Source organism: Vanessa atalanta, chromosome 19 (assembly GCF_905147765.1).
Source record: "Vanessa atalanta chromosome 19, ilVanAtal1.2, whole genome shotgun sequence".
NCBI classification, from domain to species: domain Eukaryota; kingdom Metazoa; phylum Arthropoda; class Insecta; order Lepidoptera; family Nymphalidae; genus Vanessa; species Vanessa atalanta.
The window spans coordinates 4,303,689-4,326,279 of record NC_061889.1 but is presented as its reverse complement, the minus strand read 5'-3'; the positions used below and the strand labels follow the sequence as shown (position 1 = coordinate 4,326,279).

Here is a 22,591-nt window from a genome sequence, read left to right as displayed (position 1 = left end):
GTAGCACGTGGACTCTAGACATAATGGAGTTTAAGTCGTAATTGCAATAAACATATTACATGCAGATAACGAATAGTAAAAAATAATTATTATATATTTTAATGTTCATATTTCGAAGACATCCGGCTCGTAATCGTGACCGGGTCCTTACATTTTGATGATTGAAGCACTTAGCAGTGATTGATTTAGGTTTTGAAACGCCGATGTTATAACGTTGACATATTGGCTAATATAACAGGGAGCCCTTTTAAGTCTAAGTAAAGACAACGTACGTAACCGTACAGTTAAATATCGATTCGATAAATGTTAAAGAACATACGTAACACATGTATGTTTAAAAAATATATTATATAAATTTAGTTTTCTGTCGTCTCATACCTACAATGTTAATTTCATAAAATATATATATTTGTGAATATGAAATAAACTAAACTACTTATAAGGTTTAATGTATGTACATTAAGCTAATAATTTAATAAGATTAATCAAAAACTTAAATTAAATTTACGTTTTTGTACACCATTGCCACAACATTAATATAAGATACTAGCAGCCCGTCCCGAGTTCGTACGGGTTAAATACATATAAAGTTATAATTCCCATTAAATCAACCCCCTCCCCCTTTATTATTTTCATTCCAATAATGTTTTCTTAGTGGATATATATGTGATAAAATGAAACCGTTTCAAAATATCTTTCTCGACTCCGTAGTTTGTGCTGTACATTGATAGTCACGATAAACGATTTTATAAGTATAGATTAATACAATTACAAAATGATTTAAATTTACAGACACTAAAAAATATTATAATTATAATATATAATAGTATACTCTAATCCAACCATAAGAGGAAAACAGCCAAATGAACAACATTTGACAGCAAATTGACGCGATATCATTCATTAGGCGGGAGCTTGAATACTCTATGATAATCACTATAGATTAGCGAAAGAATGGCGTTTTGAACGTTGACAAAACTGTTATCGGAATTTCGGAAGTAAAATTAAAGTAGAAATAAGTAGTCAAGTGAAATAGTGTTGTTTTATAAATAAATATATATTGTTCATAAACTCTCAGTGGTGCACAATATAGCTGAGTTATTAGAGAATCGCATGAAATACGTAAATCTAAGGTTTGTTTATCTTTTGTCCGACTTCCATTGGAATAGACTATAGTTAATATAACTTCGATATAATTATATCGAGAGGTATATTTTTATGGTGCTGGGGCCAGGGACCCCCCGTGAATCGATAATGCGATTAAAAGCGATCAATCGATTCCACTCAATAAGCTAGCACTTTCTCTCGCTGTAAATGTCAAATGTTTGTGACATTACTAAATCTGGATCAGTCGTAATCTCGAATGTATAGTTTAGTCTCAATCCTTTTTGTGACGGTCATTTGTTGTGTGTTTTATAGAGTCAGTATTTTTATTGAGTGTTTGTATAATTTATTTAATTTCTCTTTACATTTAGGCAAGTCGTGTTATTAATAATATTAATGACTAATGATGGATAATATTAAATCGTTAAATCAAAGAGTTCGTATTTGATTTAAAAAGAATCTGTCTTGTCTAAAAAATAATTTGTTAGTATTTAAAGGTACCATTTAGTTTTTATTTCATCATAATCCATTCTGACTATCAAACGAAATACCCTTATGTATCCTATTGACTGTTATACAGAGGCAATAAAAATCAATTTTCATTTTAATTAAAATATTGAAAATTCCTTCAAACAATAATTGAATGTCGTCATTCTGAATTCGTTGTAGATAATAGCTATTAAAGTATTATTAGCCATTAATACAAGAATATGTATACGTATAATTGATTCATGATCATGAAGATTTTATATGGGTTTATTAGGCCTTAACGGCCGTTCAAAAATTGCCATAGCGGTCGGTATTTCACGACCACACGGCGGGGTATTGGTAAAGTTTTCAACTAGCAATAATCGCACCTCGGATTAACCTCATTGGTTACGATATTGCCTCTGCGCAAAGTTAACGTTAGCTACAGAGTGTGGACGTGTTATACTTTCGAAGTGAACCAAACGATAGCGCGATGTAACTTTGGTACAGCGCCATCTGTTGAAAAATATTCGTACTAATGTTGCGACTTGTACTGAACTATTTGCGTTGTTACTTGTTATAAAAATGTTGTTTTATTTTTTGTGATTTTGTTATTTTATATAATATTCATTTTATTTTATAGTTAAATAGAGTAAAATTTTAGTCAGTTCGATCGTTCTGAAGACGTCGCGCGTCGTTGAGATATGCATTGTTTTTTTGGAATGTGAAATAATGTATGGAAGATAGATTTTGCTATATTTTTTGTACCAGTTATTAAAATGTTTCTTTATAATGATGAGGTTGAATGATAAGATTACAGGGGCATTTTTTTTAGTTAGCGGATCGAATGTTGTGTCGCGAAAATGCTTGCACGTAGCATTTTCTCAGAGAATCTTGTGAATGAATTGAGTCGGAGTCACGATCTCATTGTGACTATTTTTTATCAGGCTGTGACACCTCGCCTTCCGTGTCGGAGGTCGGACCGAACCGAACTGACCGATCGTTTACCTATAATAATTCATACATAAATCGCTATAGGTATTTTATCCTTTTAAAATGTCATGGAAATTATTGCTAATTTTGAAATCATTTGGGGTCTAAAGACGATAAGACAATTTTAGAGTGCTTGATATATTTGTGTTTTTTTATTGCACATATAAAATAGCTTTAATTTAAATATGGCTAAAGAATAAATAAATTGTAGGTAAACTATTTTCATCAACATCATCAAGATCAGTTCTAAAATGGTTGTTTCAGGTCTAGTTGTTTCATTGAATGTTTGTTTATAAACTATAGCTAACCGATCCGTAGTCTTACGTTTATTAAAATTTCTTATGCTGCTTTTTTGTATCATGATTGAGTATTGCTGTTGGCCCTACTGGCCTTTACAGCGTCACCGAACGTTGGGGCGAGTGTTACGACTCTGCCTTAGAGTGAACCCTTTTGGGCTCGAGAGTGACGTTCGTCCTGAGGGTGTCTCCTATGAGATCGCACCTCGGCTCAGAACGTAGTCGGTGGGGTCCCTTATGCTGCTAATATTATGTCCTTTTTATATACAATGAGCTGGATTTAAGGCATAGCTGGTGAACATCAAGCATTCTTTTTTTGAACATAGAACATCAAATCCCATTCTTAAATGTATTTTTCTTTTTATTTGATATTGGGTCATCGGTCAGTGGTTTTGTCGTGACCCATTGCATCCGTCAGTCACGATGTTTTCCTTCCTCAATAATAGACAGTTAACCCTTATAAAATTTTACAAAAAATAATTCATCTACAGAAATCACCGTAAAAATTTCGTTGTGTATTGTTTCCTGAAGCGTGCAATCACGAACCACTGTGTAACTTATCGCTGATAAAAGGAAAATATTTTTTTTTAATTTTGTTCAATATCTTTTTCACAAAATGTTGAGCAATTCGCTAGAGTAGAGATAATAGATATTTTTTCACTTTCCTTAATCTGTAACACATAAAGCAAATTCTCCTAAAATAATCACGACATCACGATCTTAATTTAGTTTATGTTTAAGGAAGTTTATTAACATACGACTATTGTTTAGATGTCTGAAAGATATCGGGTGTGTTGATTTCAAGACACAACAAACTGCCGTGCAAACTCCGATTAGCTTTCGATAGCGATCTTCATCAGCGAGGTCGGGGGCAGGAGTAATACCATTAATTCAACCAGTAGGAAACAATGGCGCCCAAATGTGCTCATTAATGCTTGAGCAACTTCTGCGGATTGCTTTGTCTCAATATCGATCAACGTATTAGGAAATTTCTATAGATCAATTAGTTGTATTCATTCTCAGTGTTTTAGACGTCAATTTTGCAAATATGCTGAAGTATTTCCTACCGAGAGATAGAAACGTAATTGCGGATTGTAATTATTATTATGTTGTCAGATTGTTTTATCAGCTGCGCGTTGGTTTAAGTTAGGAGAGTATATTTCTTTAATTGCTGTTATTAGGATTTTTTTACAGTTTTTTCTTTTTATATAACACTTAATAAATATTCAAATATTTAATATAAATGAAACGTTCAATTTACGGAAATTTCTATTAGCTACGTGTCTATTGCAATGGGTAAAACCATTTAAGTGATCATTAAGTACCTAAGATAAGAATTTAAAGATTAAGTATTAATAATAATAATTTAATTAAAAAAAAAACTAACATTCCTTCGTATATTTTCACGATTTACCCAGCTTAGTTTATAAATAAAACTTTAAATTAATATTCGAGTCGGTACGGTAATAAGTTAAAATTATAGAGCAGTGAAGCTTGCATTTCATAAGTTGCGGCACAAGTTAAGTCAGAGACAATACGGTTGGTTAGTAGATCGGGGTCAGGGCGGGTCACGAACCGACATAGGCTCCAGGCACTAGTTTTAGGGTCAAACTGCCTCTGAGCTATAACAGCGAACGACTTCCTAAACTTAATAAATATTTGTTACATATTCGCGGTTGTTTATGAAAATATATTGTAATTGTTTTGTTAATTAAAATTAGTCATAATTTATGCAACTTTAAAAACGATTATATTCGTATCTGTTTTAAAGAGTAATCTAGATAACATATATTGATTTGATTACAGTTTCTACTGTAACTGATAATTTCAAAGTTAAGAATCATGTTTTAAAAATATTTAGGCCTTGATCACTTTTATAAAATGAAGTAACTACAATCAATTGTAACTAAAGCAATAATTGTCGTGTTAATGCTAATTAATATAATAAACATGATACAGGACTACATCCGTAATTGTGATTGATCGCCAGAATGGACAATGGAATTCGACGTGGGCAACCGGATAGTGGTCTAGTGGACCAAGATCACGAGTGTGCTGACGAGTCTATCGGAACTAACAGCTGTTCGACATGACAACGCAGCCCTGATTGATATTATACGATTTGATCATTACTTGCTATTTGGTAACTCGTAGGAATGCAGCTGGAATGTCGGATGATAAGTTAGTCGATGTTATAGAACTGATTAAATTTGTTTACAGAGTAAATCAAAGATTGACTGATCGAATTTCTTATATACATACATATATTATTTGATTAGAACAACGACTATGATCAACTGCTAGTATAATTTGAATCAGATTGATGAATGTATTCATAAAAGTAGAATAGTAACAGACTGTAAATGTCCAAATGCAGTGTTGAATTTAATCTTACACGTACAGATTTTTTTAAAGGTATCTTCTAACAAGCTTTCCTACGAGTTTCCCGAGTAGATGCTAAATTATTAAAACTGGTACGTATCCGGGTTTGATTCAATTTGAGTATCACGTGTTCTAGTCACTGGACCAACTTGGTTCAAAAATACTCTTTGCTTAAATATTACAAGCGCTAATTTAAGCAAATAATGTGTTTTTATATTAATATCATTTATACATGCAAGTTTTTATATATGTTTCAAATATATATTTATTGATTTAATTGTCTCGTGCAGTTACGAATTATATCACGTACGGAACGCGATTTAAGTTATAAATCAAACGACTTTGGAAAGCAGGCAAGTGATACACTAGTTAACTCTATCCTAAAACATGACAAGTCTAGCTCGTCTAGATCACCTGGCACTGTAATAAATGATGGCAGATCAAATTGATGCGATTTATGTGCTCAAATTCACTATTATATTAAACTATTCGGTTACAAAATATTTTTTGCAATAAATTATTTGACATAAAATCGTCTAAGATTAGATAATAATAGCTTAGATAATATTACGTAAAATAATTTGTTTCCAGGAAGTTCCGGTATGGTTTATGCACGATTTACTTTTTATGCGATTGTAAGATTTAATTTTTCTATTCATAGAAATGATAAAGTATATATTTTAATATTTAATTTCTTTTTTATTTGAAGTAAATTATATTACTATAGTAAAATTTAATATATAAAGAAAAGGTAGTTTAGTCATTGATATAATATTAAAAGCTTTCGTAGAAAGTGGAGATGTAAAAGGCGACAGATTGGTATTTGTACAATCCAATTTTACAAGGCAAACTTCCCGTATGATCCCGAGGGCACTTCGTTACGAGTGCGAGTGACAACTTACAAAACGCAAGCGAATGTCACTCGAAATAAATCGAGTGAGAAAATAAAGCATTTCGTCCTCCTTTCGAGTCTCGGACGCGTTGTTCGAGCTCATCTTGATACGGTTCCTCGTGGGAACACCGAACACTCGCCCGCTAATTTATTGCCGAGAACTTCACTACATGCTAGTGACGACTCTATTCGCGCTCTCGTAAATCCGAAACGTAAATGAGAGCTCGCGCCAAAATCAACGGCCACACCGTTGGTACTGTTTATTAAGAATTTGTTACCAACGTTTTTAAAAACAATAGTTGTTACTAACAAACATACAAAGAAATATGCATGAATATATTTGTACATTTTAATTGTAGAATTATTCCGGCTCGAAGGACCAATAATTTAAAAGCGAATTCTAAAATAATTCTCATTTAGATTCGGTTTACAATACATTCAAAGTAACCTATGTCACGGTATATGATTCACACGGTAAATCTGATTACTGCACAGCCGCTACCACTCACTAGCAGTGGCATAAATAAATGCACGTGATGATGCACGAATTTACTATATCGGTTATTTATAATGGCAGTTTTGCAATAAGGCTTAGCGGTAAATAATGCATCTTCAACTACATTATTCTGGCTTAGCTTGAGTTGAAATCTTCGAACTGTAGTTAGAGATAGTTTACATTAGAGACAAATTTGTTTTATATCGTACTACACTTATTTTGTTATTCTATTTACCTAGACTTTGGATTTTTGAACTTTTCAAGTAAGAAAGGGTATTGTTGTTAAAAATTCGTAATGATAATAAAATAATAGCTACAAATAACTTCACCTGTTACTACGTGTGGGTCAAATTTTGCATGTGAATTCTAAACCAGTTCCACTTAAGAAATGAAGCTAATATCTTGTACACACTTTTGGTAGTTATAACGGTACAATCGAATATAATCACTTGTTCAAAATGCGCTACAAATAAAAGTTCGTTACAAGCTTTTTTGAGCCGAGATGGCCCAGTGGTTAGAACGCGTGCATCTTAACCGATGATTTCGGGTTCAAACCCAGGCAGGCACCACTGAAATTTCATGTGCTTAATTTGTGTTTATAATTCATATCGTGCTCGGCGGTGAAGGAAAACATCGTGAGGAAACCTGCATGTGTCTAATTTCAACGAAATTCAGCCACATGTGTATTCCGCCAACCCGCATTGGAGCAGCGTGGTGGAATATGCTCCAAACCTTCTCCTCAAAGGGAGAGGAGGCCTTTATCCCAGCAGTGGGACATTTACGGGCTGCTTATGTATTATGTATGTTTACAAGCTTTTATATAACTTGTGATATTTGTTTGGGTCAAATCATGCATCCTGAATTAGAAATACTTCCTAATATCAACTCAACTAGTTGAAATTTTACTTGTTGATCGAGTTGCGATGAAATTAATTTTTATTTAAAGCATGACTTGATTCTAAATCCGGAATTGGCTTCGGATGTAGGAACTCCTCAAGGGGCAACTGCATTTTTCGTAAAAACGGCAGTATAAAAGCTGGTTTTAAAAAAAATATCTTTACAATATTTGATTTATTTTAAGCAAAGAGGTGAATACTTGTATTAATTATGAACTAAAGTTATTTCAATAAATATAAAAGTTTTTAGAGAAAACATGAGTGCGTCTCGTTAAGATATTTGCGATTTTAAAGTGAAGATATTTGATAGAATATTAATAGTGAAAATAGAATTTCACAAGAACGAAGAACACGTAGCCATTAGTTTAAGTTGCATGTCGTTAATGTAAACGTATGTACTACTCTATACCGATATTTTGTGTCTAACTTATTATATTTCTGCCTTCAATTTACTGAGTGAGACATTCGTCTTTCTGTGTAGGTTTATTGTTACTTTTGAAATGTTAAGTGAGCTGAGTAGATTTAAGCATTGTTTTTTTTCATATTTTATTTATCTTAAATATATCTGTACTTTATAATGGTGTTAATAATGTACAATTAAAAGCTTTTTCCCGTACATACATACAGCTGTCGTTTTTCTTAATAGTGTTTGTATAAATAGTCAAGATAATAGCAACAATGTAACTAAAATGTAGTACTGTACTAGAATTAAGTTAAGTGAATTATATAGCGCAAAATGTCTATTTTGTAAGTTAAAGGCTGCGTAGACACTTGTCTTTTATAAAGTAACGTTTTCATCGAATGAGTCGTGTCAATTTTGTATTTGGCTAGCTGTAAATTGTTTTGTGGGCTCACAATATTATCTAAATGGGATTCTATGTCGACAGTTTAGCAGTTTCGAGTATAATTACGGACTTATTTCGAATGGATTGACGGATAGCAATAACTATGTATAATATAGTAGATTTTGTACAAAATTATTTCTATACGCAACAATCAAAATTTATTTCGTACGAATTTCAATAGTGTATTTTATGTTACAATTTGCCACCGATAGATGGCGCTGATTAAATATTTCACGTTTCTGAATCGCGATGGCTAGATTTTTGACACTAGTTAAAACAATAATATATACTTAACATATTAAAAATGTTACGTCAGCAATGAAAATAATATCTTTTCATTATTTCCCAGATAATAATTAACATTTCAGACGTAAACCGTAAACAATATAATTAAATTTGAAAAGTACTCAAGATATTTGACAAGATCCATGAGTTACGGCTGTTCGTTGTATAGATATTGCAATTGCCAATCGGAATTATCTTGATATCAAAGCGCTTAGAAATTTCTATTACACTGCACCCGTATTTAGGTATCTGATTGAGAGGAGTAGGCTCAATATATCTCTTTGGGCGTTAATAGCTTCGAACTATCGCGTCCCTATTATTTTGTCAAGTTGCGGATTTATAGATGGCGGGCGTAACGGTAAAACTGTGTTGAGTCCCAGGAACACTAGCTGGCGATGGTGTCCTAAAGGTCGTCTGCGGTGTTATACAGCTGATGCTATCGAACGGGGGGATAAGCTGAACTAAGTCCATTTATAAAAGAGACATGCGAACGTAACATTCAAAGGACATTTAGTAATGGATTTCAGTTGCTATTGATAATTTTACCACTAATGAGATTTACTGCTTCTAAGAGGATTAAGAAGTACGCAATGCAGTATATTCACAATGATATCAACATTTTGTGGACTTAAATATCAAATACCTTATAAATAACTATATTTATATATAACTCATAAGTAATAAAATGCGCTTCGCGGATATTCTTGCTATAAGTTTGAACTATACATCGTTGTTAGTTTTGGCTGCTGTTTAGCTCCTTAATGTCGTATGCTATAATTATATACTATAATATTTTGTATGAGTAATCCAACGCAAAAAATCATACCTGACTGGTAGGTAATGAGAGTAATGAGTTCATACATCTTTTTGGCTTTATAATATGTATGTGCTATAATGATTTTTATACCGCTTATATACCGCTTATTATTTAATGCCGATTTTTTTTTGTATCTAGTATTTTTTCTAATAGCTGTTTTAAAATATATTTTTTAATTGTAATGAAACATGAATATGTCGAAGAGCGAACGTATTTATTAAACTTGCATTGCCACACGGGCCATAACAAGCGATTTCACGGCGCAGGCGCATCCTTTAGGCACGGCTGTCTCGATCCGCCATCTTGCCTGCGACAGATTTGTTGCGTCACACGCCGCAACAATATGGAGGATCGTGTTACACTGCCCTAAATCTCTTTGTTCTTTGATTCGCGTGTTCAAACTGTCTGGTGAATGGTGTTGGTAAACATTATTGGAATTATTCGCCGCTCTTGTGTTATAAATGATAGACTTGTTTCAATAGGAATTTGTGCAACCTACCTATCACGTGTCGTGCTAAATGTCTTACGAAATCTCGCATCCACCATAAACATTGTCGTTTCATTTAAGACATGAGGTCTTCTAATGAAATATTTCTTCAACGCCTCGATATTCGTAGACATTTCATCACACCCACCTCGCTGGATTGTTTTAATCGACCCTTGTTATTTAATGGCGATTGATTACGATAGAAGCGGTCAGTCGATCGCTTACAAGCTCGGACAGTGTTTGGACACGCGCTGGCGACCGACAACGACAGATCGCGCCGATCCGCGATAAGATGCTATCTGTCGGGTGCGCACGCGCCGCGCGCCGGTTTAGATTGCGCCGTGAAATTGAGACCGATTTATGGCTGTGCCTAATGGCTTTCTCGATTAATTGTCCTCTAAATTGTTGAAATTACAACACTATTAACGTTTTATATTTCTTGATATAATTAATAATCATATAAACGTTCTATTTAGGTAATGGCTATTATTGGACTAGCTATGAGTTAATTCTAGACTCTAGATCACTAATTTTATGTTTTATTTATGAATTTCGATATCGTATCTTAATTGCTGTAAAAAATATTTTATACAACATATTGCGAAACTGTTTCGTATTATAGGGTTTAGTTTTAATCTGTTCCTGACTTCTTCAAGACATAAGACAACTTTTAAAATGAAATATACAAACTACAAACTCATACAACAGACAAACCCGTACCTTTGAATATGAGGATTACAATACTTTTGTAACAACTATTATATTAAGGACGGATCCGTCGATCAGTCATCTCGAGTCACTCTCACCTCGTTCGGTAAGTACCTAATGTGGGAATGCGAGGGCCCGCTTTGTTCTAACGCAGCTGCGTCCGTGCACGCATAAATCATATATTCGGGTCTATAAAGATCGATGCCTTGCTAGATACTGGCGATAGATTTTAATTAGGAACTGTTATATACGATGGAGTTGATAACATTTTGTTTGAAAATTATATAATTTATCCATGGTCTAATTCTAGAAGTTATTCAGCAACTATACTTTTATTTCAGCATTTACTGCGAACGTTAGTCAATGTGTTTGTACTTGTAGTATGATATCTGGATTGGGTAATAATAGGTAAAAAGTTGTATACAGTCCAATATTTATTGGTATAATTTGTCTATATACATATATAGTGCAATTATTTGTTTTTTTCTCTGAAAAAGTGTTAAAACGAGCGTATTCAGGTAATCAGTTAGATAAGAAATCACTTCTCAACGATGTTAACTTTTGCTGTTATGAAAATATTCAGGACGTTAACATTAGGTAAAATATAGGTGCCGTTTCAAAACCGATTCAAACGATTGGATACATTTATATTCCGAAACGATTTCCAGTTGACATTTTGTAACAAAACGAAAGCGATTGACATCGTATATAAGTTTCTATACCAATATGTAACGGTGGCAAATTCCTGAAGTATTGCAGAGCAATAAACAACACGGTACGTTAAGCTACATTGTACAGAGTAAGCGCAGATGGCAGAGACAACCCATACACTATCTGAGTACAAGGACACTGGCTCATAACCGAGACAGTGGCTAACCTATGAATACCGATCATTATGATTTGCTAACGTCTCTTAGAGTGGTACAGAGTTTCCGTGGGTTTAGTATGTAGTGGTACGATTGGAGATGTTCCTAATTATTATCTTTAAAAAAAATGTTTAATAAACTTGTATTTTTTTAAACGCTACCTCAAGGTAGGTTATTTATTAGATTAGAGGTAGCATGTTTATGAGAAATATTTAGTACGTAAAGTAATTAAAACATGTCAACAGATAACGATTTAATGTTTATTGTTAGTTTTAATATGTCGCTAATTCCTTGAGTAGATCAGTGTAATAAACTATGTACTTACAAATGAAATCACTAAACAAGGATTGCATATATAGACACGTAAGCTGTGTGTAAACTACACAGACACACACATATATATATATATATTTTCATAAAAATGTGGGTTGATGTTGACCGCATGCGGTACTAGTAAGTAAGTAAGAAGTAGTATATTATAATTAAATGTCAGTAACTTTTATGCCTACAGTACTATACAAATATTAAACTTATATTACCTATGTGGTGTAATAAAGATGTTACAATAATAGAGTTTACGTAATATACGTGTACAGATGTGTCAAATTTATTACTCAGTTGAAGTTTTCTATTTGACTTAAAATCTTTTGAGGATGGCTAAATTTTTAATTTTTAAAACCATATCTAAATAAGCATCAAGATTTCTCAGGGACTTTAAACTCAATGTTTGCTTATTTACTTTGCTAAAAATTAAGTATATAAAATAGACATACTGACAGTGTAACGTCAGCATAAAAAGTTTAACAATTAATTAAATCGCTTTGAAGCGACCGTGACTTTTAAATACTAATTTTATTTCCTTAAGCTTGTAATATACTATAAATGTTTGAAATTAAATCATTAAAATTGAAAAATAAAACAGTATAATTATACATTTGAATGTTGCCAGATGCATAAACAAAATAATTAAATGTCAAGCTAATAACTTCTCTTTTATCATAGTAAACAAGCATCACATTGTATATTATAGTTTAGTAGAATGGCATTTTGCAGTGGTATCTTTCTATGTTGTCCCAAAATTGGCAAGTTTACTAATATGGCATGAAATAATGCTTGCCGTTATCAAGTTCTAATAATATACTATATGCGCTCTCTGAATCGGGCCCACGATACATTTTAAAAAGCTGTACTGATTTTCCCACGAATGCTATGAACTTTTGTGATTATGTACAGTTTGTTGTATCGACATGGCAGATATTTAAAAAAAATATCATATACTAGTTTCCTGAGGAATGTAGTACCGGTGTTAGAGAGATAAAAATTAGCCTATGTGCTATGTGTTAAAGACTATAAAATCTTTCTCTGTTCCAAATTTAATTTCAGTCCGTTAAACATATATAAATATAATATTCAGAAAAATAATATGTTACTGATGCTCTTGTTAAAACAGCAAAATTCTGTTACAAGTATATTTTGTTTAAAATAGCAAGTTTAAAAATATAGTCATTTCTAATAAAACCGGCCCTTCTGTAACTACCAAGAATAAATCTTAAATTATAGCTAATTTATGACATATTAATTATTGAAATATAAATATTCGCTATAATTTCATATTTTCAAAATGTCGATAACTTATATCGATAATACCCACCACTAGCCAGCTACCGTCCAGAACGTGACCACTTGCGACAAACGGCGCGCGTGACGATTCCGAACGCGTTCCGATATGTCGTCAATAATTTATTAATATATGATTAAGCAAAATTATGATTTGTATTTATTGTTCCGTAATATATGCATATAAGAATATTCTGTGTAAAACAAGTGCTTTTTTTAAGACCTTTGTCTTGTAATTTGATGATTAGTTAAAACAATCGATCGATTCGTTGATCATGTATTAATGAGCACTTTTAAGTATATTAGTTTCAGTTTGAAACTACTTTACAGCAGTAATGTTACCATTATCACGATTACGTTTATGAGTTTTGCTTATCTATTTATTAATTATATACGTAAATAATAATTATTACAATATTTCTCCGGCATATACCTTACTCATAGATAGCCTTTTGACGTTCTGTCAAATATAGGTAACAAATACAAGATAATGATTATTAGACAGACTGTTTTACTTTTTTTAAAATAATTTGACATATTCTCACCAGCTACCAATCTGGGTATGAATATTTTTCATCGCAGCGGTTACTCTTTTTGAAAGCTTTTATTTAACTTCAACCGTTGGTATGAGCGAGCCGAGATGGCTCAGTGGTAAGAACGCGTACATCTTAACCGATGATTGCGGGTTCAAACCCAGACAAGCACCACTGCATTTTCATGTGCTTAATTTGTGTTTATAATTCATCTCTTGCTCGGCGGTGAAGAAAAACATCCTGAGGAAACCTGCATGTGTCTGATTTCAACGAAATTCTGCCACGTGTGAATCCAACAACCCGCATGAGGAGCTGCGCTGAGCTGCTGTGTAATATGCTCTTAACCGTCTCCTGAAAGGAAGAGGAGGCCTTAGCCCAGCCGTGAGAAATCTACAGACGGTACTTATTGTTAGTATGAGCCGGTGATCTCTAAATCTTAATGAAATGCAATGAATTCTGAAGCTAGTTTGATCTAACACGTTTACTGTTTTTTTTTTATACTTTTCTTGCTGTTTGAAATATAAAAACAGGGTAAAAATCCGGCGCTGTCAGGAATATTAACCATTCCTTACATCGCCAATCCGCCTGCAACATTATGAGCTTAGATATGTCACTGTACTGGCTACACTGGCTCACTCTGTGAACTTGCTAAGTCTGAAGAAATTCTACATTTACATATCCATTAATAATAAAGAAAAACAATCTCCAAGCCAAATATTTTATGTTATTATTTTACTTTTAAGCTTATAAAAAGTTGTGAATAAATTTATTTAAAAGTAATATGTTCCGATCAAATCTAAAATAAACTCACATCCCTACTCTTGTTAAAAAATACATTTATTACGAGCAGACTTTAGAAATATAAATTTGACTATTCCAAGTATTCATTGTGCAAGCCCGTGGGATGAAGACCTTCCAGATTAAAAGTTTACAATAAAACTGTCGACTATTAGTTGCGGTTTTAACTTCATAAAATTTCAGAACTCTAACTTCGGTTAAAACTCCTTTGTAGAAACTAGAAAGATATACGATCGTATTCATACCCTCGAAGGAGTTATCCAATTACCTGTACGGATAGTTTAAGTTTAGCATATTTCAGAGCATCCGTTCCAACGGCTTTATGTGCGCAATAACCTAATGTTATTTATTTGTATTTAAAAAGTAAATATATATCACAATGAGCATTAAACGGCAACGGATGAGTCTGTAATGTGTATATTTGTACATATAAAGGTTGAGCTAATTAGAAAGATCCAGCTCCGAGGCTAAATAAAGCAATATAATGCAAATTGGTCTAGTGCAATAAGATATTCAAATGTAAGGAGTTCAATACGTCTTCGAACGTGTAGCTGATTTATGGATTGAGATTCGACGCGTCAGGAACAAACTGCATTAAGTTAGCCAGACAAAAAGTCGATTATTTACAGTTTTGTTTCGATCACTTCGGTGTATTAAGCTACTGTTTGTTTACAATGAAATTAAATTTGGCATGATGTGTCATAAGATAAGTCGTTTTGTATTTGATGATACAAATGTAAATAAAAAAGATTTACTAGAATTCAATTTAAATATGAAGTAAATAATTATTGGAGTGCCAAATAACTACAAGAAATTGAAATACATATAACAGACAGATAGATAATTGGTATACCTAAGTATATATATTGACTTATATTTAAGGTTACCATTATATAATTTGTGTAAAATATGCATATACAAGGGTAGCCCTTACAGTCCGTGTCCATACGTGCACTAATTCGTGTCGCAACCCAAGTATATTGGACCTTTGGTATTCTGTCAATTATCAGCTTGTTAGTCTCTGATCGATCCTCGCTTACGCTGCAGTGGCGTCGTAACTTACTTAAGTTAATGTGTCAGCTGTGTGAGGTCAACGGGCGGCCCAGATTGCGCTATTTTGCTAGTTAGCGAACGAAATCCACCTATTGTAGATATCTACCAGAGTGGTTTTATGTTAAATAATTAATTTAAATTATCTCTTAAGCATAAAGGCTGAAGATTGACGCTTTTATAAAAACTTTTAAATCGCAATTTTATAAATTTTATTCAAATCTATGAATTCTACAGGAAAATCAGAGATGTATATATATATATATATATATATAATTATAATATGACTTTTTATTAAAATATAGTTCCGGATCAGGGTTTTACAGGGTTTTTGCGAGGATTAAAATACGGATTTTTTTCGAAGTTGCTGGTGGTTTGAAATTTCGCCGTAACATTACGGCAACGCTGCCTAACAGTTGAAATTGCTCGTATACAAAATATTTCGTTCGGTATAATTACAGTTATCCGCATAAAATCCAAGTCTTGAAAATTTGTTCAAGTTTCGTGTAATGCCAATTTTAAATATAAATGCTTTTTTTTTTTTGGTGTCCTCTACGATAAGTGTATAAGGGCAGCCGTCAAAACAATTTTAGTGACTCAACAATATTTCTATAAATACATATACACTTAACGCCATAACTTTTCTAAATTACTTATACGACCTAAAACTCTATATAAAAGAGGTCTCACACCCCAGGAGTCAGAGTAACTTTCTGAAGGTATCCTGCGTGATTAAACATACTTTACGCTATATTGCTAAAAATAACTTACCTTATGTCTTAGGAATGAAAGATCTCTCACAGGTACCGTCCTTTTGGTGACTTTGATTTCCGTTTGTAGTACTTCCATAGTGCTGATGTCTTGGAAACCATGACTTTCCAATGCCGAGCAAGTTCTCTGAACTTGCTCTATGCACGGTGAAAAGGAGCAGAACCTTCCTCCTGCAAATTCAAGTAATTGTGTTGAAGTATTGGGATTGAAGATTAGATTATAAAAGTTGTACCTACGTAGACATTAAATATATAAGTGATGATGTATTTGTATTTTAATCGACTTTAAAAAGAAGTGGGCCTTCGTTACGTATATTTATTTTATGTAGCTATAAGCGTCAAATCCTATGACACATATATAGTATATATTTTGATTCTGTTGATTATTTTTGCGTTCGGTTAAGTACCGCGGTTCCATTGTGATCCTAACTCAAGTTTTTGTTGTTGGTATTGAATATTTTTCAGGATCTATTTTAAGTGTGCATTCATGCAATTTAAAAATTGGAAATAAGCTGCGTTTAGAAAAAATAATAATACTAGAAATAACTTTGTAGTGAATCAGGCCACGTGACCAAAAAAATTTTTTTATTTTGTAATTGACTTTAACGAAGTTCGGCAGATGTTTCCTTAGTGTGATAGACTGGCAGTTTCTATAACGGAACATTATGTTCCGATGATACAGTTTCAACATTTTTACATGGTAAGAGATGCCCGAAACATACCTTTAATATGCCGCCGGTTCTTATCCGTCAAATCTTATCGACCAATAAGGACAGCGGACGTCACTCACTCTGCCAATCTGAGTTGTTGTACGAGCTTATCGCAACGGGGGGTGATTTTCAAATTGTGTCCATTTTAAAATGTGTATCGCGTGTCTGGATGATATAATGGGCGTTGTAGCGGTATATTAGCATAATGCGGCCGGATAGAGGGGTAATGAAGGCATTACAGAGGATCTCATGCGCATAGGTGGCAAAATATGTAATACGTTATCTTAATGCATCGCAAGTCACGTAGCTTTGCGTCGATCAGAGCTCTAGGGTGCTTAGTTTTATAGTGGGGACGTAATTGAGAATTATTTCAGCTTGCAAACACTTTAGGAGCTCTAATTTATTTTCTTTATTCTAACCTTACTTTGAAAATTATTTCAGTTTTTAGCTTCTAAAACGATGATGCTGATGCATATAACTATTTTTATACATTTATAAAAAAATATGGACAGACAGGGGTGCACCCTTTCATTAAATTCGAATACACAATAAGAGTAGTAGTAATAACCAGCGGCCTGACGGAAGAGGCTTGCCCTCACGCTGCGCCACTGTGGGTAGCTCACCACGCACGCGTGGCTTATTTGACGCGTACAAGTTTGATCATGATGTTGTCGTACATCGCCGTTGATGTCACAAAAACTATAAGCACATGATAATTTGCTTGTCTGAATTTGAATCCGCCATCTGTGGTTTAGATGCTCTATCTACTGGGCCATCTCGTCACACAATATTCATAAAAAATTGTACAAGAGAATATTTTATCCATGACAAATTCGATTCAAATATATTACTATCGCGATCTTTAAAAATAGCTAATAAACGTACTTTTTAGATATAATATAATAATAAAAAGGTTAACACTTCGATCCACAAAAGCCGTTGTATTGATAACCCATTAAAGGTACATAGAGTACAACAAAATAGCAAGGAAAAGGGTTTAACAATGGCCGTTAGTCATCCTCCGTGGTTGCGACAGAGTAGGTCACGGGACTGGAATGCCGGCTAATTGACAGACTAGTGAGGACATCAGCGCCGGTATATTATACGAACTGACGTTGCTAAAAGCTGAACTATGTGCACAGACTAAAAATATTTTACCGCCAAAATTATAGACCGCCTGATATTGACGGATTAGTGAGCATATCAGCTATGCTTAATTATGCGATTTGACGTTATGAAAGACTACGTTGCATAGTCAAAATGTACCCTCGTAACATTCTAAAATATTTATTATCTTTATTGGATCCATTTTTTATGGAACAAAACATAAATAAACATTGGCAATTTTAAACCTTATATGTAAATTCTTAAAAATATTTCAATAGCGATTGAACGACAACGTAATATTTTAGTAATTTATCGTTTAATCGCACGAAATAAGGCATTGAAATAACAAGCCTGTGCATAGTATCCAAATGAATAAAAAATATTTTTATTGTTATTTTTCTACTTATAATCTTTGATCTTTACTCGTGTTTTCTTTGTTTTTTTTTTCGAAAATAGAACAATAATGTAATAAACTGTAAACATATACACAATAAAGCACTAGCTTACATTCTATTCTTAAAATTTAAAAAATATTTGATTAAAAAAAGGCAACACTTTCTAAGAGGCTACGTAATCGGAACCTATTCATTGTTGCTATGGTTTGAGCTAACTCTATTAGCCATAACAATAGGTGATGAACCAGATAGATAAAACGAGTCTTATTATCAATTAAATAATGTAATTTTTGAGTTTGAAAGTCGCTACACAATGATGGAGTTATATATTTATGTGATGTAAATTAAATCTTCTAACGTTTAAGTTACTCCATATCATATTTTGAAACAAAATAATGAAAGTAATATAACATAAAAATTAATTATAAGGATGATAAGATGACAATAAAAAATCTCAGCGGTTGTACTACAAGGAAATCGCGGGATGCCAGTTCGTATCCGGGAAAACATTGAGTATTCCCAGATAAGGGATTATTAGGGGTCAGCGCCGTGTAAAAATTGCATGAAAAAGATTGCGCAGGCTTTATCGCTCCTGTATGATTCCAAACCTTCCATATAATTGTATTGCTAGTGAATTGTTTAATACCTACCGGTTGAGACTCATAATAGTTTTGTTACAACTATAAACATAGAATAAACTTTAAATCGACGTATTTATTAAGTAGGATGGCCCAGTTGTGGGCCATTTACAGACTCGTCTAAGGCAAGATTTCTAACAACATATCTAAAGTAAGGTTTACAATTTGTTTAAATATATTACTTGTAAAATAATTTAAGTTATATGCCATTTGATCTGTTATAAGCTTTAAATCTACGACCGCTATCGATGTTATCTTATTACGACGATCTTGTAAAGATGTAATATTAAACTATTGTGATATTGCAGTATAGCTTAACACGTTTGATAGGTCATCCTTGATTGGAGCTAATGTAGGTTTTACGGGGTCATAGAGTCTAATCCTGACTGTGAGATTTTATAGTAACATACTGGATATTTCGTAATATTCCTTTTGTATGCTGTAATCCGAAGTACCGATTTGTATGAGGGATGTAGTGATACGCCATCGTGTTATCGATAAGTCTATATATTTTTTTATTTATTTAAATGTAGAAGTTGACGACTTCTGCAAGTATTGCGGTTTATTATAGAGATCAATGCGTTAACACAAGTGCACTCTCTAATTTCTCGGTAACATAATTCGAAGGGACGGCATATCCGACAAGACGAGAAAAAAAGCATTCGCACGAACATCTCTTCCGAGACACGGCAGTGATACCACTAAATTCCTGACCGATAATAACAATTTCTTGGCAGAAAAAAAACTCCAACCTTGGTTTAATCCAGATCATCGGGATCTACAGCATTATAAACTAACGTACTACAAGAGCAATGCAGACAAAGTTTTTTTTATTAATATATTAAATTCAATTTGATATAGCCATTTTCACTATGAAATTATAGTTTTGATATGTTTATTTTTGGCTATATTATATTTTTAAATTAGATGTAAGAAATATAAATCATTATATGAAAATAGTCGGAAAGACATCTGCAACTCATTAATATACATTATAATTAACAGTAATTTTAATCGTTATTTTAATACGTAAATTTTATCGATACGTTAAACGTAGTACATCACTAGTCATATATATCACAAAAGGTTTGAGTCCCGTCAGTAACAATAGTGGACAATCTATTGATGTATTAGCTTAGATAAAGGTAGTGAAATCATATGTGAGCCCTGTATTCAGTTTACCAAATAGGATACTAGTCGACCTTATTACAATAAATATAGAGTTCATTTTGAAATAATTAAAAAAGTATAACCGCTATTTTGTGTATCGAAATAAGGTCACTTAGTTTACGGATGTTGTATTGTTCTTAAGATTAAAAATAATTAAAGCGATAATTGATTTTAAGTACTGTTAATACGTCCCGAATGTTATATGTAATGCAATGACTCTTGCATGTTTTAGCTAATTTACTTATAACCTATTTTTTATCCTATATCGTGACCATTAAAGATATTATTTGTGATAGATATATTATCTTATTTTTTTTATGTCAAGTCATTACCGTCTATAGGATTTGTAGTAAGTATAGCTTTTAGGCGATAGAATTGTAAATAGTATGATGAGTGGGAGGCACCTACCCAGACAGGCTTGCCAGCTCTACCACCAAGTATTCATCACAATAATACAATTTAAACATGGGTTGGTCGTAACTTTTAAAAAAAAAATATAAAGTAAAAAGTATAATTGATTTTAATAATTTTCAGCAATCTGGACAGCTGTAGCTGAAGCTACGTATAGTCTATTCCAATCGAAGAGGGACTGAAGATAAATTAACTCTAGATCTACCTATTCCACGCGATTCTCTAATAGCTCTGCTATATTGTGTACTCCTAACAATTCTTGACTAATATTTCTTCTTATGATATGGGTAGGCGGACGAGCCACCTGATGGCAAGTGATCACCATCATCCATACATCATCAACCTTGGGAACTAAGGTGTCATGCCCCTTGTGCTGCTGTTGTTGTATAAAAATATTTTTTCTATATTTTTCCTGCTTCAATGAAGGTCCTATTGTTCAAAATTTTACTTTGCAAGTACAGCCTATAATTCAAATATAATATGTATGCAATTATTTTTGCAGAGCAAGCATGCATATAGTCGACTCAGGGCAAGTTCGTACGGAACGGGGCGTTCGTCGGGGTGGCCGCGCATGCGCCGTGCCCGCCCCCGCCTGGAGCGCTTACTATTATAAAATACCACCTATAAACTGCGAGGTAATTCAATGTAAACAATCCAACCAATGGTGATTGTGATGTCAAACAATATGTGTTATTCTTAAAAAATAAATTAAACGTTTACATTACATTAAAACGTAACAAAAGGAAATAAGAAGTTATATAAGTAGACGAGCTGTCTACACTAAGTGGGATTAGCTCGTAAATTAAGATTGCAGAAGACGAATAAAACATCAATTAAGTGCGACTTAAATTCCTTACATGTCACGAATTCTCGATCTGATTTTAAAATTTGACCGATTAAAATTAATCACGAGTAGAGTTCATGAAATACGGAATCTGTTTTAAATATTAGCATTGAACCCATTGAAGATATTTCATTTTTCTGCTGGACATTGTTTATTGGGCAAAATGCATCTAAAGAAAGCTGTTTAACAAAAACAACCGATTTCAATAGCGCATAGTGCAGCAATCGCTGTTGATTTTCGTTCCACTGTCTGTTTCCTAAAATCACAAGATCTTTAAAAACTTTAAATTTTGCAAATCATATCATATTTGTAGTCATATATTATCAATGATCATGATTGATGATAACGATTATATTATAGAAACAAATATGTAATTAATATCCAAATGGGTTTTGAAAAGTCGGCAAAAGAAAAACTTACAACTTACATAATAAAAATAACTTATTTTATTTTCCAACCAATCTGTTATTATTCAAGTAAATTTGCAATAGACGTAAGCGATCGGCCGAATGAGCCCGACTATAAATGACAACATTTATAGTCGGGCTCATTCGGCCGATCGGTGGTGTTCTATGACTATTATTATTCTTTCTATATATTATTGAGTTATCGCTTGTGAGTTCATAAGAAAACATTTACTTTGCCAATATTAAATAGAAATAAAAAAAAATTAAAATCTGAAAAAAATACAATTAATTTTATAAACATTAACTATTTGAGCAAATTATAGCGATTTAAATGTATCATACAACAACCAATTGCATATATATAAAGCAGAGGTAAATAATTTCTTTAAACTCACTGTCCGATTTGGATTGGAAAGTTCTTATTGATTTCTATATAAAAGGACTATTAGGTTCGTATACGCTGAAGATACGACTTCAACATTATTCTGAAAAGTTGGCTTTTTAAGTCGCTTTTAAGATAGATTCTCCTATATGGGGTAATTCTTATAATTTCAAACAATAATTATACGTGCCATATGTGATATGAGCATACACGTGTTAAAATGG

The 22,591-nt window shown here is 32.8% G+C and overlaps 1 protein-coding gene and 1 non-coding gene across 2 annotated transcripts in view; both read right to left on the bottom strand.

Moving 5' to 3' along the window:
• The window catches only part of LOC125071399 (tRNA (adenine(58)-N(1))-methyltransferase catalytic subunit TRMT61A), a 56,713-nt gene that overhangs the window by 8,361 nt on the left and 25,761 nt on the right, over positions 1–22,591 (bottom strand). Inside the window, exon 5 of the mRNA XM_047681624.1 lies at positions 16,305–16,474. Coding sequence (XP_047537580.1) covers positions 16,305–16,474 — 170 coding nt within the window. The remainder of the gene's footprint in view (positions 1–16,304; positions 16,475–22,591) is intronic.
• LOC125071617 lies at positions 1,868–2,006 on the bottom strand. Its single transcript, XR_007119929.1, has one exon. It is a non-coding gene; the product is annotated as a U4 spliceosomal RNA (small nuclear RNA).